We start from the raw sequence: 12,663 nt of genomic DNA, 5'->3' as shown, positions 1-12,663 counted from the left end.
ATGTTGGTCGAGGCAGTTAGCGGTACATATTATTAATACCATTAGACTAGAGAACATTTTCTACCTGGACTGCATTGCACAATCCGAAAATGCCGTAAGCGATAACCTCTGCTTGAAGCAAAGTACAATGATGCTGCATTTTCTGACCTTGGTGAGTTGCAGCTACTCAAGCCGATTTGGGATTTGCACGACATCCTCTCCTAGCAGTGGCATAGATAGAGAGATCACATGGTACCCTTTGTTGGAGTGGAAAGTAACAGATGTGCGCATGCGCATTAAGTGGAGCACGGGAAGCAGCAACAGAAGCAACATGGAAGAGTTTCAGACTGGAGAGGAGGTAAACAATAAGTGACATTCCGGTTTACGAAACTCTAAATATAAGTAATGAAAAGAAATCGACTCAAACAACACAAACCCTGCTGTTTCATTATAGTTTTATACGGTTATTCATACAGCACCGCGCGGCTTTGGTTTGTTTTTTAAAGTCCCAATTATTTTTAATCATTAACAGTGTAGTGTTATTAAATCAATTTACTTTTGAAAGTTTGGTAAAAAAAAAAAAAAAAAACCATACTCCTAGGTTTATTGCCATTGTTTTGTAAATTAGGAGTTCAAACGCATTTTTTTTTTTTGTATGAACTGCTGCTACACAATATTTTGCTGTCAGGTTGATAATAATAAACTGGACAGTTTATTTAAAAATAAAATGTTGTTCAGTTTATGCTAAAAAAAAAGAGAAATCGATGTGATTTATTTTACATACGTCTTCTTTACTGTACTTACGCCACTGAAGATGTGGGGTATACATGCGATTCGCTAGTTAAATCATTAATAAACACATACCATGTGATCAGATACGTGTTCAATAAACAACTGTAAGTGAGTGGTTGTTGCACACGTCAGGATTATTGATATATGAAAGCACTGGCTTCGTAAACTAAAATCAAGCTAAGCGCGAAACACCTTGGAGAGCACTCTCAAACTCGGTGCTGGCACAGGCAAGGGGAGTAAGACCCAATACACATTTTTAAAAGTAAGATCTTTCTGAATTATTGATTATAATTGATTTAATTTAATTTAATTATCACATAAAGTAAGTTTGTTACAGTTTATTTTGTTCGTTTACAAATTAGTCAGTTATGTTTGAATTTTTAGGAATTCTTTGATATTCTGACGTCCTTGTAATCGAGGCATTCAAGTAGCCGGGTGTGACAGCATGGACATCCCCGACTTGTTTCTGAATCTCAAAAACACTTTACAAACGGGGTTAAGCAAAAAGCAGTTTGTGTAGAATAGCCTGCATTTTTTTTTTTTTTTTTCATTTTTGCTACTGTGTTAAAATTACATCAATCAAAATCAAATGTTGTCTTTGTTTCTAATAGACTACCTTTGTTGTTGACGAAGTTAGTACCATCATCAAAGAGGTAAGGGCTAAGTTGCTTACAAAAATGTTCTTGCTTGATTCAGATTTGTTGTATTCTTTATTTAATGATCATAGTGTTTTTTGTTGTTGAAAATTATATTGAAGTTAAATAGTTACCCATTTTCATTTGTTTGTAGTCAGTTGAAGGTGCTATTGGAGGAAATGCTTACACGCATAGTAGAGTAAACCAATGGACATCAAATGTGGTGGAGCAGTGCCTAAGTCAACTGGCAAAACTAGGCAAACCTTTTAAATATATTGGTGAGTATTAAGAGAGGAATTCATATATAGTAACTGTTATATATTGCTGTGGAATGTACAGTATGATGTTTAGGTATGACGGTTTCCCCTTTCATAGTTTATAACTGCCTTAGTTTGTGTAAGTAAAGGAAATGGGGTGCTCAAAAACAATGTATATTTATGCACATTATTTATTGTAAAATATAAAACTTACATACAATAGTTATTAAAGCTGCAGTGTCCTACAGTCATTTTGCACATTCTTCTATAGTTCAGCTTTCTGTGTTATGAACTTTATTTAAAATAATCCCCTTGTTTCAGCAGTAAGCACACAAGCTTCCGCTGCCCTTACAACATGCTTGTAGCTGTGCCTGTAATAGTTATACTACTACTTGCAGCAGCAGGAGGTTATAAAGCACATCTTCAAGATGTTATAGCTCAGGAAGCAAAACAGAAATTTAAAAAAATGGTCCACTTGTGTCCAATTGGTGTTTTGTTATGCCGATAATATTTTATAAAACAGTACTGAGATTACATTTTCAACATGGTCCAACACAGCACTGCCTCTCTAAATAAGTAAAAACTGGTTTTAAAGTCAAATTGAGAAACTATGTAATAATATAGATTTATTATTTGAACAGTGACTTGTATCATCATGCAGAAGAATGGCGCAGGGCTTCAGACTGCTAGTTCCTGCTTCTGGGACAATTCCACTGACGGTATGTTGAGGGGAAGTAGACCTGGCTAAAATATATGTGATTGATTTAGAATAGTGCAGATTTCATTAGGAGTTGGTGGGTCCTGTGGATAGCTAACAAGAGGACTTTAAGAAAATATTGACACCTGGGACATTTCTTAAAAGGTTGGGATGAAATTATTCAACAGGCTTTTCTTATTTTTGGTTTGACATAGGGTGGTCAAAGTGTTTGTAATACATTTGTGGATACCTTTTTAACAAACTTTTCTATTTTGCAGGAAGCTGCACTGTGAGATGGGAGAATAAATCTATGTACTGTATTGTCAGTGTATTTGGACTAGCTCTATAAAATAAAAATCCTGTTAGTTTATTTTTCACACAAATACCAGTGGTTATGTTAATTTAAAGTACATATTTATATGTGTGCTGTGTTCAGTGTGTTTGTAAGTGTTATTTGTGTATTTTAACTGTGACCAAAATTCAACACAAGCTCTGAAGGTGCGAAAACAGTAACATGCTGCACTTTCAAATGTTTACCACTGAAATGTTTTGTGTTTTTCTAATTTATCTTACGTCGTTTTAAATAAATTATTACATCTTTTTTTTTTTTTTTTTAAATAGCTACCAACAAAAATTACTTAAGGACCTATTTGAATATTATTTTACATATCCCCTGCACCGTTACTCTATCATCTATATCTATAAAATAATTGATAAAAGTATAAAAGTTTAAATCTACTAGTGTGCCAAGTTACATCACAATTAGTTTACAATGTGTTTTGTTTCTTGAACAGGAACAAGATTTCCCACTTTTTAACTGCCTATTTTTCGTGAACGTATTTTTGTATGTAATGTAAAAGTATTCAGAAACATAATGATGACATTACAACATTTGTAATAGCTGCAGCAGTATCTCAGATTTGTTATGTTTGGTCCTGTATAGACACACATTAGTTTTTCTTCACCCATGCATATTGTACAAATAAAAGTTCAAGGTCATTTTCAGTGGTCCTTTTTGTTGAACTAATGACATTTTTTTCCCCACTGAGAAATTAAGCAGCACATTTGTACCATTATAATACAAAATAAAAACAAATATACATAAATAAAGACGTTTTAATGAACATTTCCTGAACACCACAGTGATTTGTATTTAGTTATCCTTTCCATAACTTGTAAGTGAACCAACAATTAGTTTTTCCTCCCACTTAATAAAATGGCATCCTGGTTATTAAACATGCAATCTTCCCTTTAAGAGTCCCTGTCTTTAGAGCAACTAGACTTGAGAATGGATTACCTTGTTATAGTAATACTGCTGCCTACAACATTTACAAAGTGTTTTTCTTAAGAGGAAGAGAGCATCTTTACAATTTATTAATACTTAATGTAAAAGCAGGGTTCCTCCATACTGTACACACTGAGCTAACTTGCACTGTATGTACAGCTTGATATTAACTCTACATTCATGTTATCTTACATTTTCCTAGATGAGTTACAGATTCATTCCAAGCAAACATACAACACAATCATTGTCATTTGGAACTGTACATTAGGCAATTGGCACCCACTTGACATTTCAAATAAAAATTAATAAAAAATGTACAAGTCTGGTAATTATATATGGTTTCATGTCATGATTAAATGTACCATATACAAAGCACAAAGCAAAGCAAAAGCTGTTGATTATTTTGTTTTTGTGCTATTTATGCACAAGTGTGCAGCTTTAATTGTGAATTATTGTGCAGATATGCTATCTGTTTACACATAATTTTACATAAGCTGTTAACATGAAAAGGATCAATCCCTGCATGTAACAAAAAATCTGTTTCTTCTAATTGAATACAATGATTAATAAAAACTAATACAGCAAATGTAGGGTTCAATTCCCCATAATATGGACTTTATGAAAAGAGTATAATCTTGGCAACCAACTAAAGAAATCCAGAACATTTTGTTTCTAGACCCTACCCAGCTTAAAAAATTGGTCTATTAATAATAATAATAATAATAATAATAATAATAATAATAATGTCACCAATGATAAATCAAGGCAGTTGCTATTTGGCATTTAAACATTTTGAATCGGTGGAAAGCTTTCTCTACTGCATTGCTGTTTTTTTAAAAAAGCAGTGATCAACCATATTGTTAAATGTATTGATCATTCACTTAAACAATGTTGGAACAAATATTTTTTCCAACATATATTCAGTTTGGTCTGTCAGAGTTACCAGCGCCAGGGGGGTCTAAAGAAAGGATTTTTGAAAATAGTTCAAAGCCTTTGGCAGATGTTTATTTGAGCACAAGCCATGCTTTATTTTGGAAAATATCAAGGTCTCAGTCAAAAACACTGCTTTATTTAGTAGTATAAGTAGTTCAAGCCAAAGCATATTACCCTGAACAAATTTTAGCATGTGATGTTTTTACAGCAGCATGTCATCTATTCTAACTGGATAGAGGGCCCCAGTTATGTTTAAGAAGATGCAGCACAGAAGGTAGGTGTTGGCAACACAAGAATCTTCACTTCAATGGGATAAACAAAAAAAAAAAACCTCCAGCAACGAAAACAACTTCAATACGTTCACATATGGGATGTTATTTTGTACTGCCTTGATACAGTTCTAGCTGCCCTTACAGTGTGTGAAGTCCCTAGAAACTGAATGCTGCCAGCTTTTTGAAAACCAAGCGATACCTGCAGCCCAGCCCAATGTTTTAAAAAAAATTGACAAACTTCTATCTTAAACCAAACCTTCCACTACTGTGTGATTTTGCTATGATGTAATACAATAAATGGTTTCATTCCTTGAAAATGTGTATATGCTATGGACATAGACTGAATGCAGAGAACGATGACAATACATGGGCAATGTCTGAAATAAAATTACTTTTCATCCACTACTAATGCAATGTCCTCCTTGCCCACATTTCTGGTGTTCTCCATAGCAACACCTTTTTAAAAGCCTGACTGCCTGGCTTCAAATCCTAACAGAAAAATACAGCTATTTAACTTCAGCCTTACCAGCATATGAGAACTATTTTTTCATGATACAATTTTTGAACTGTACAGTAATCTGATGTAGAAGTACCATCATGCAATGCAGAAAATACACATTAAGACAAAAGATAAGTCAGTAGCTTCAGCATTAAACATGGAATGTAAAGTTGATAAATTAGCATGTGCCAACTAAAAACTAAAATTGTATTTAAAATAAAAAATTACAAATTGGGAAACACTTTCACTGGTTACTTTAAAACTATATATAAATATCTAAGACAAATCAGAAAGCAAACATGAATATATCAAAAAGTGAAGTGCAATTTAAAGCTATAAAAAAATGGATTTAAACATGTGTACAGATTTACATCAACTGTACAAGGGGAATTTTCATAACTCTTTTCCCTGTTAATTTCTGAGTAAAGATGCATTGCTCTATCTAAGATCAAGGGCATGTGAAGAGTATATATTGCCAACTTTTAAAATAATACACCTGAAACTTAAAAAAAAAAATAAGTGTTGTGTTTTTTTTTTTAAATAGACAATAAGACATCTATTTTTACACACTGATTTTAAAAGTAAATCTGTAATGCTTTTTCCGTTCTAGGCATTTCTATAAATTATGATTAAAAATGATTATTTTTAATCATATTTTTTCCCTTTATACCCCTTGATTCTGTTGTTCTGTAGTCAAAACAGCACTGCTATCAAAGTAAAGGGGTTTCTTATCCCAAAAAAATTATTGCATTTTATTCATTTCTTTCAGTAGGATAAATCTTAACTACCACTCCTTGTAACTTGGTGACTGAAGTTAATGTTTGGTAGCAAAATCAAATCACAATCTCCTAGTGCAGCAGTGTAATTACAACTCCAACTGTTCTTTTCAATCATGTTAAGTAGCACTTGATTTCTAAATAATAATAATACAGTTGACGCCAATTTATCGGGACATTTCGGGAGAAGTAAAAATTAAAACGAGAGGCATTTGAGACAATCTTAGGTCACACTTTTTTGTTTCTAAACGAAAAGAAAAAGAATGAAATCACAACATTATGATTAAATGTTAAATCCCAAACAAAATCGGTTTCTTATTTCTACATGAAATGAAAAATAATGGAATCACATTTTATCACAAGGCGAGGCACTTGTTGACATGACAACTTTCTTGCAACAGCTGCCTGAGAAACCACACAGAACTCCAGCTTCAAGAGTTCAACGTGGTTTACACAAGTCACAGCGTAATCACACACTCACTGCACTGTGCTACGCAAACCTGTCTTGCTCTAAAAAGTGATCTCCGTTCATCTATTTGAAAATACTGTATGCCAATTAAATGACATAAAATTGCATTGGGAAGAACCGTCTCGCATAGTTGTATCCCATTTAAGCAGAAATTCCGATTACCAGTATCACGATTAGGCGGCGCTGACTGTACTAATAATAAAAACAACCACATCAGCATCCCACTTACATTTAAATAAAATACAATTCAATCCAGTAGTACACATGTAATATTTACACTGGTTTTAGTTTGCTGCCAGCTTTCACTGAAATAAAGAGAACCTCAGTCGCTGTCCGTCTCATCTTCATACTTGGTACTAGCTTTTATTGCACGTCCATTTTGTAGGGGCATTTCTTCATAGTCACTCCTTAAAAAAACAAAAAAAATTGAGTTACTTGAACAAAGAAAAAAATGAAAAATTCAAACCCTGGCAAGCATCCTGCTTGAGGGAACAAACTGGCTTTGTTTCCTTTGGTCTTATTCTTCCATTTTGAGCTGCAGGAACACCTGCAAACCAAAACAACTTAAGAACAGAACTTAAAATACAAAGTAGATCGTCCAAAACTTCCAGTCTTTCACAGCTGCTGTTTACAGCTGAAGAAATAAAATGGAAGACAACCGTAATGGATTACACAGGATGTTTCATAGTCCTGGTCCATGAAGAGTATATACCAACTACTATGGGCCAGGACTTTTGGAGCACCCTGTATATATAAGTTTAGAGTTACACAGCTTCTATAATGAAATATGAATAGTTTAAAATGTGTCATTCTTAATAAGCACATTGTGAATAGTGTCTTGCTATTAAATAAAACTTAAGTTGTTACCAACAAATAAGTAAATAAACAAATCAAATGCTTCTAAATGAAACCAGAATAGTTACCCATAAATAACTTCGTCATCCGAGTCATTCAACATAGAAAAGGCTGGATTGTCCTTCAACTCGGAATCTACAAAGAACAATGGTCAACAGTTTAACTGACAAAATGTAGTCATTGGAACATCTTTTTTTGTTAATTTAAATTCAAATATAAAATTTAATATTTTATTGCAACACAGTTTTGTTTTATTACTACGTTCCCGCTAGCCGCTCGCCACAAGCGAAACATTTTCCCTTGTGGCTCAACTATTTTTTACCAAGTTCGCCACGGTGGCGAAGGCTTCGAAAAATGTACTTGTGTAAGACTGTCAGCACGATTACTTTCAACGTGTGCTGGTAGATGAATCAATACAGACCGTTTAATTTGATTTCATTTCGCCCAATGAAAGCCTGTGGAAGGTTGGTGGGCAATTCACTGACACATGGGAGGCAGACGGTTTATTTGCAACACTGCATTGGTGCCCCGTTTTATTATTTTCTTTAAGTTGGAGTTATTTTCTCCTTAGCCCGCAGAGGGCACTGTTGTCTGTGGCCTGAATACCGACAACAGTAGTCAGGTCCACAGTAATACCAATACAGTCCAATGCTTTCGCACAGGTGCTCAAAAGAATAATGAAAACAAAAGGCGAAAAAAAAAGGTTAAATAAAACTGTAATAAAAACTACAAAATAAAAGGTGCTGCACTCGCCAGTGTTACCCCGACCGTCGCTATCCGCATGGCCCGGGTCTCCGTCCTATGCTCATCCATTCCCTCAACCTGCTTGTACTATTCGGGGTTCTGGCCAAGTTTTTCCCCGCTCCTTAAAATTCCTTTTTTTTTCCTTTATTTAATTATTTGGCGTACTTGTTCTTCTCTGGCCGTGCTCGGTCCGGCAGCAGAGCTTCCGCCAGCTGGCTCATTTCGTCTTAGAGGGGCAGGCCAAGGGAACAACAGAGCGTTATCTTATAGGGTCAGCAATCCCCCAAAACCCACCTCTCAGCCACTCAGTGAGAGGGAAAGCCAACACACCCTCTTCCCCACCTCTCCGTGTCACTGCCATGACTGACAGGCAGATCTATGAGGCTCCTGCCCCCTTCATGCAGTAACACGCATGTGCCAGACAGTCAGCACAGATCTCACCCCCATTACAAAGCCCTTTAGCTTGTTCACGTAAAATGTATGCCACAAACATTGTGTTTGGCAGGAGGACAGAGGTTCTAATTAGAAACAGTCAGCGAACAGCGCTGCTTGTAAATTATGGTTTTATGTCGGGAAATATTTTTTAGAAAAATAAAAAACTGAAATATCTTGCTTGCATAAGTATTCAACCCCTGTGCTGTGGACGCTCCCAGTTTACACCGATGAAAGAAATTGCCGTAACGAGGACACAATTACCTTACCATTGGCCTCCACCTGTGAACCATTAAAGTTGCTGTCACATTTTCTGGATAAAAACCCCACAGTTGAAGGATCATTGGTCAGGCTGTGAATCTGAAGGAAAATGAAGACCAAAAGAGCATTCTACAGAAGTTAGAGATAAAGTAATACAAATGCATAGATTAGGGAAAGGGTACAAAAGAATATCCAAGTGTTTGGATATCCCAGTGAGCACCGTTGGATCAATAATCAGGAAATGGAAGCTGCATCACACCACCCAGGCACTGCCAAGAAAAGGCCGTCCCTCAAAACTCAGCGCTCAAACAAGAAGGAGACTTGTGAGAGAAGCCACAGAGAGGCCAACAATCACTTTGAAGGAGCTACAGAGTTCAGTGGCAGGGAGTGGAGTAATGGTGCACCAGTCAACTATATCAAGAGCTCTGCATAACACTGGCCTGTATGGGAGGGTGGCAAGAAAGAAGCCGTTACTCAGAAAGTACCATCTGAAAGCACGTCTGGAGTTTGCCAGAAAGCATGAGAGTGACCCAGCTGCGATGTGGGAAAAGGTTTTGTGGTCAGATGAGACCAAGATAGAGCTTTTTGGTCAAAACTCAAAGCGCTATGTGTGACGCAAACCTAACACTGCCCATGCCTCAAGACACACCATCCCTACAGTGAAGTATGGTGGTGCAGCATCATGCTGTGGGGATGCTTCTCATCAGCAGGGACTGGGCATCTTGTTAAAATTGAAGGAAGAATGGATGGAGCAAAATACAGGGAAATACTGCAAGAGAACCTGCTTCAGTCCGATAAAAAACTGAAGCTTGGGAGGAAATTCACCTTTCAGCAGGACAATGATCCCAAGCACAAGGCCAAAGCAACATTGGAGTGGCTCAAGAACAAAAACGTGAATGTCCTACAGTGGCCCAGTCAAAGTCCTGATCTCAATCCCATTGAGAATCTGTGGCACTATTTGAAAATTGCGGTCCACAAGCGTCGTCCAACCAACCTGAACAACCTGGAGCAAATCTGCCAAGAAGAATGGGCCAAAATCACTCCGACACTGTGTGCAAAGCTGGTACATACTTACCCCAAAAGACTTAAAGCTGTTATTGCAGCGAAAGGTGGCTGTGTTGAATACTTATACAAGCAAGATATTTCAGTTTTTTATTTTTCTTAAAAATATTTCTGAACATAAAACCAATGTCACCTTACAATAATTGATTTTGAGTTTCAGTGTTTTAAAATAAAATATCAAACAGAACGAAATTTCAATGTACCATTTGTAATTCAGTAATATGAGAGAATTGGTCAGGGGTCTGAATACTTTTGCAAGGCACTGTATTATATATATATATATATATATTATAAACAATTGTACAGACAAATGATCAGAATCATGTTCCGAAAGATGTAGCCCAAGGAATACCAACCATGTACACATAACTAAAATATGACCGTGATAGTCACAGGGAGATGAAGCAGTCATGGTTTCAAACATACCCTCTGGTCCCGAAAGAACATTTTCACAGACGGCAAACCAGAAACACACAGCTTCAAAAGATCACAGCTAAGTTTTTTATTTATTTATTTATTTATTTGTTTGTTTGCTATCTCTTTAAAATGTGTTGAAATATATTTTGGAAATAGTAACAGAGTGGATTTGAAAGAGGAACAATTTAATTAAAAAATAAACACATTTATTATTTTAAAAAGAAGGATTTGTCTCACTATGATATATTGAGTTTTAATGTCAGAATCGGTGCAATATTACTGTCAGTAGTCCCAGGTGAAAGAACACAGTAAAAAAAAAAAGTTTTAAAACACAGTAGTGGCTGTACAATCCTACTGATATTATTAATCACATTAGTACAAGCTTGTGTAACTAGAGCTGCGGCTGGTCAGGTAGGCATTAATATTAACATACACTAATAGCACTGTCCTGCAGTGGAAAGAAAACCGCGTCAGTCAAAATAATGTAAAGGATTATGCAAACCTATTCAGAATTTAGGAAATCTGTAAAATGACGTTTTTTTCATGCAGGACTAAGTTTGGCATTTATTAAATGGGAATCAGAGTTATAGTGCACTTTAAATATACTGTTTATGTGTATTGTAAAGGGTACGGTCTGACATTTAAAGATCTACGTGTTTTCAAATAAAATAGTAAAAAAAAAAAATAGTCTCTTGTGAAACAGTATGTTTAACTTGTTTACAGTATTGTTAAGTGGCTTAAGTTTTTCCAGTGTGGCTAAAAAATGTTAAGTTACTTTAGCCACAGTGGCTAACTAAATGAAAGTCTTAGAGGGAACGTAGTATTAACATTACTACATACAATAAAAATACAGGGAAACCAAGCCCATGAATAAACACCTATACATGACTGTTTAGATCATTAAAATAGACTCCAATACCTAATGAAAGAACTTAGTTTGGACAAATTATCTAAAGTCTTCGAAACGTGTATACCATAGTGTGGCTGAAAATGAAAGAAGAGCAAAAGATAACGGTGGCAGTGTGGCAGGGTGTATATATATATATATATATATATATATATATATATATATATATATATATATATATATATATAATTTTGTTAAACTGCTTGTTTTGGCCATTGTGCCTGTTTGTTTGTGTTTTGTTTATTAATTTTCCAAAACGTTAACTCTTGCAAGTTCTGTCTCTGCGTCTCCTTCCTGCCAGTACCAGCCTTGGCGCGGAAGCTACCCCACCACAACAACCAATGGCTAATTCTTACGGTGTTTAACAGGGACATGTAACTTACCATATCGAGCATTTTTTGAAGGAGAGTACACAAAGGCCAACGTGTAGAGGTAAAAGTTCAATAAACCATAGAAGGATAAAAATTCAGCTGGTGCGTACAGAGTCAAGGAATATCTTACACAAGAGTATTAAAGCATTCTCACAAGAGCCACACTACTTAGTCAAAACATCTGTATGCTATCCAAAATGAGAATGAAAAGATGACAATTTAATAGCCAGTCAGGAAAAAATATATATAAAAATGCTGATAACCCAAGAGCTAAAACAAACAAAAAAAAACCACACAATAGGCTGTTTCTAAAACCAGTCATTTATGATAAACCGTTAATAAACAGTTATGATTAGCCATAACTAAACAGCAGCTCACAGGAGTCTCACAAGCAGGAAATACATCCCCTTACCTTAAAGAGCCTGCAGCTTCAAATGCCATTTGCCATTTTTTGTTTTTACTTTCCCTTACCTTTTCATGGCATTTGCAATTCTCGTGAGTAGTTCCGAGTACAGCTGCTCAGATAGTTTTATATATGTTTTTCATATGAGCTGAGAACGTGCTAGGGGTGAGACCGAATAGTCGAACATTCGACTATTCGATAACGATGGCACCTATCGACAAGTGAATCCAACATTCGAAAGCTAAAAAAAAAAAAAATGTATATATTGATTTTATTTTAAAGCCTGTACTGCTGATTGGCTCTCTATGTAGCGGTAATGAAGATTGACTGGAGGGTGGGATTTGTTATTTCTTGTCTGTGATTGGCTAAACTAGAACGTACCTCGGCTAACGATGGCTTACTCACAGAAAAGTTCTGCATAGAAATACTCTGACAAAGTAAATGAAAACACTGTTAAGTGTAAAATATGTGCAGTGCAATTAAACTACCACAAATCTACAACTGGTATGTTAACCCACTTAAAAGCCAAACACCCTTCTGTGACGCTAGCAACGACAGAAAAGAAAAGAGGACCGCAACAAACCGCCATTGCATCCTTTGCGGTGAGGCCTCGTCAG

At 35.7% G+C, this 12,663-nt stretch overlaps 2 protein-coding genes across 3 annotated transcripts in view; one reads left to right on the top strand and one right to left on the bottom strand.

The window, feature by feature from the left end:
* The first annotated feature begins 206 nt into the window (after positions 1-206).
* LOC117403030 (dynein light chain Tctex-type 1-like) lies at positions 207-3,359 on the top strand. The gene is made up of 5 exons (XM_034004859.2): positions 207-337; positions 1,383-1,424; positions 1,561-1,684; positions 2,305-2,382; positions 2,639-3,359. Exons 1-5 carry the CDS (start codon positions 269-271, stop codon positions 2,707-2,709), a joined length of 384 nt encoding a protein of 127 aa, XP_033860750.1. The 5' UTR covers positions 207-268; the 3' UTR covers positions 2,710-3,359.
* A 103-nt stretch (positions 3,360-3,462) lies between these two features.
* Positions 3,463-12,663, bottom strand: part of LOC117403028 (transmembrane protein 181-like) — a 37,531-nt gene continuing 28,330 nt past the window's right edge. For both annotated transcript variants that reach the window (XM_034004857.3, XM_034004858.3), the window contains exons 15-17: positions 11,656-11,745; positions 7,518-7,584; positions 3,463-7,001 (exon numbers count right to left, since the gene is read on the bottom strand). In XM_034004857.3, coding sequence (XP_033860748.3) covers positions 6,917-7,001; positions 7,518-7,584; positions 11,656-11,745 — 242 coding nt within the window. In that variant the 3' untranslated portion in view covers positions 3,463-6,916. The remainder of the gene's footprint in view (positions 7,002-7,517; positions 7,585-11,655; positions 11,746-12,663) is intronic.

Source organism: Acipenser ruthenus, chromosome 5 (assembly GCF_902713425.1).
Source record: "Acipenser ruthenus chromosome 5, fAciRut3.2 maternal haplotype, whole genome shotgun sequence".
Lineage (NCBI taxonomy): Eukaryota > Metazoa > Chordata > Actinopteri > Acipenseriformes > Acipenseridae > Acipenser > Acipenser ruthenus.
This window is presented reverse-complemented; position numbering and strand designations above follow the sequence as displayed.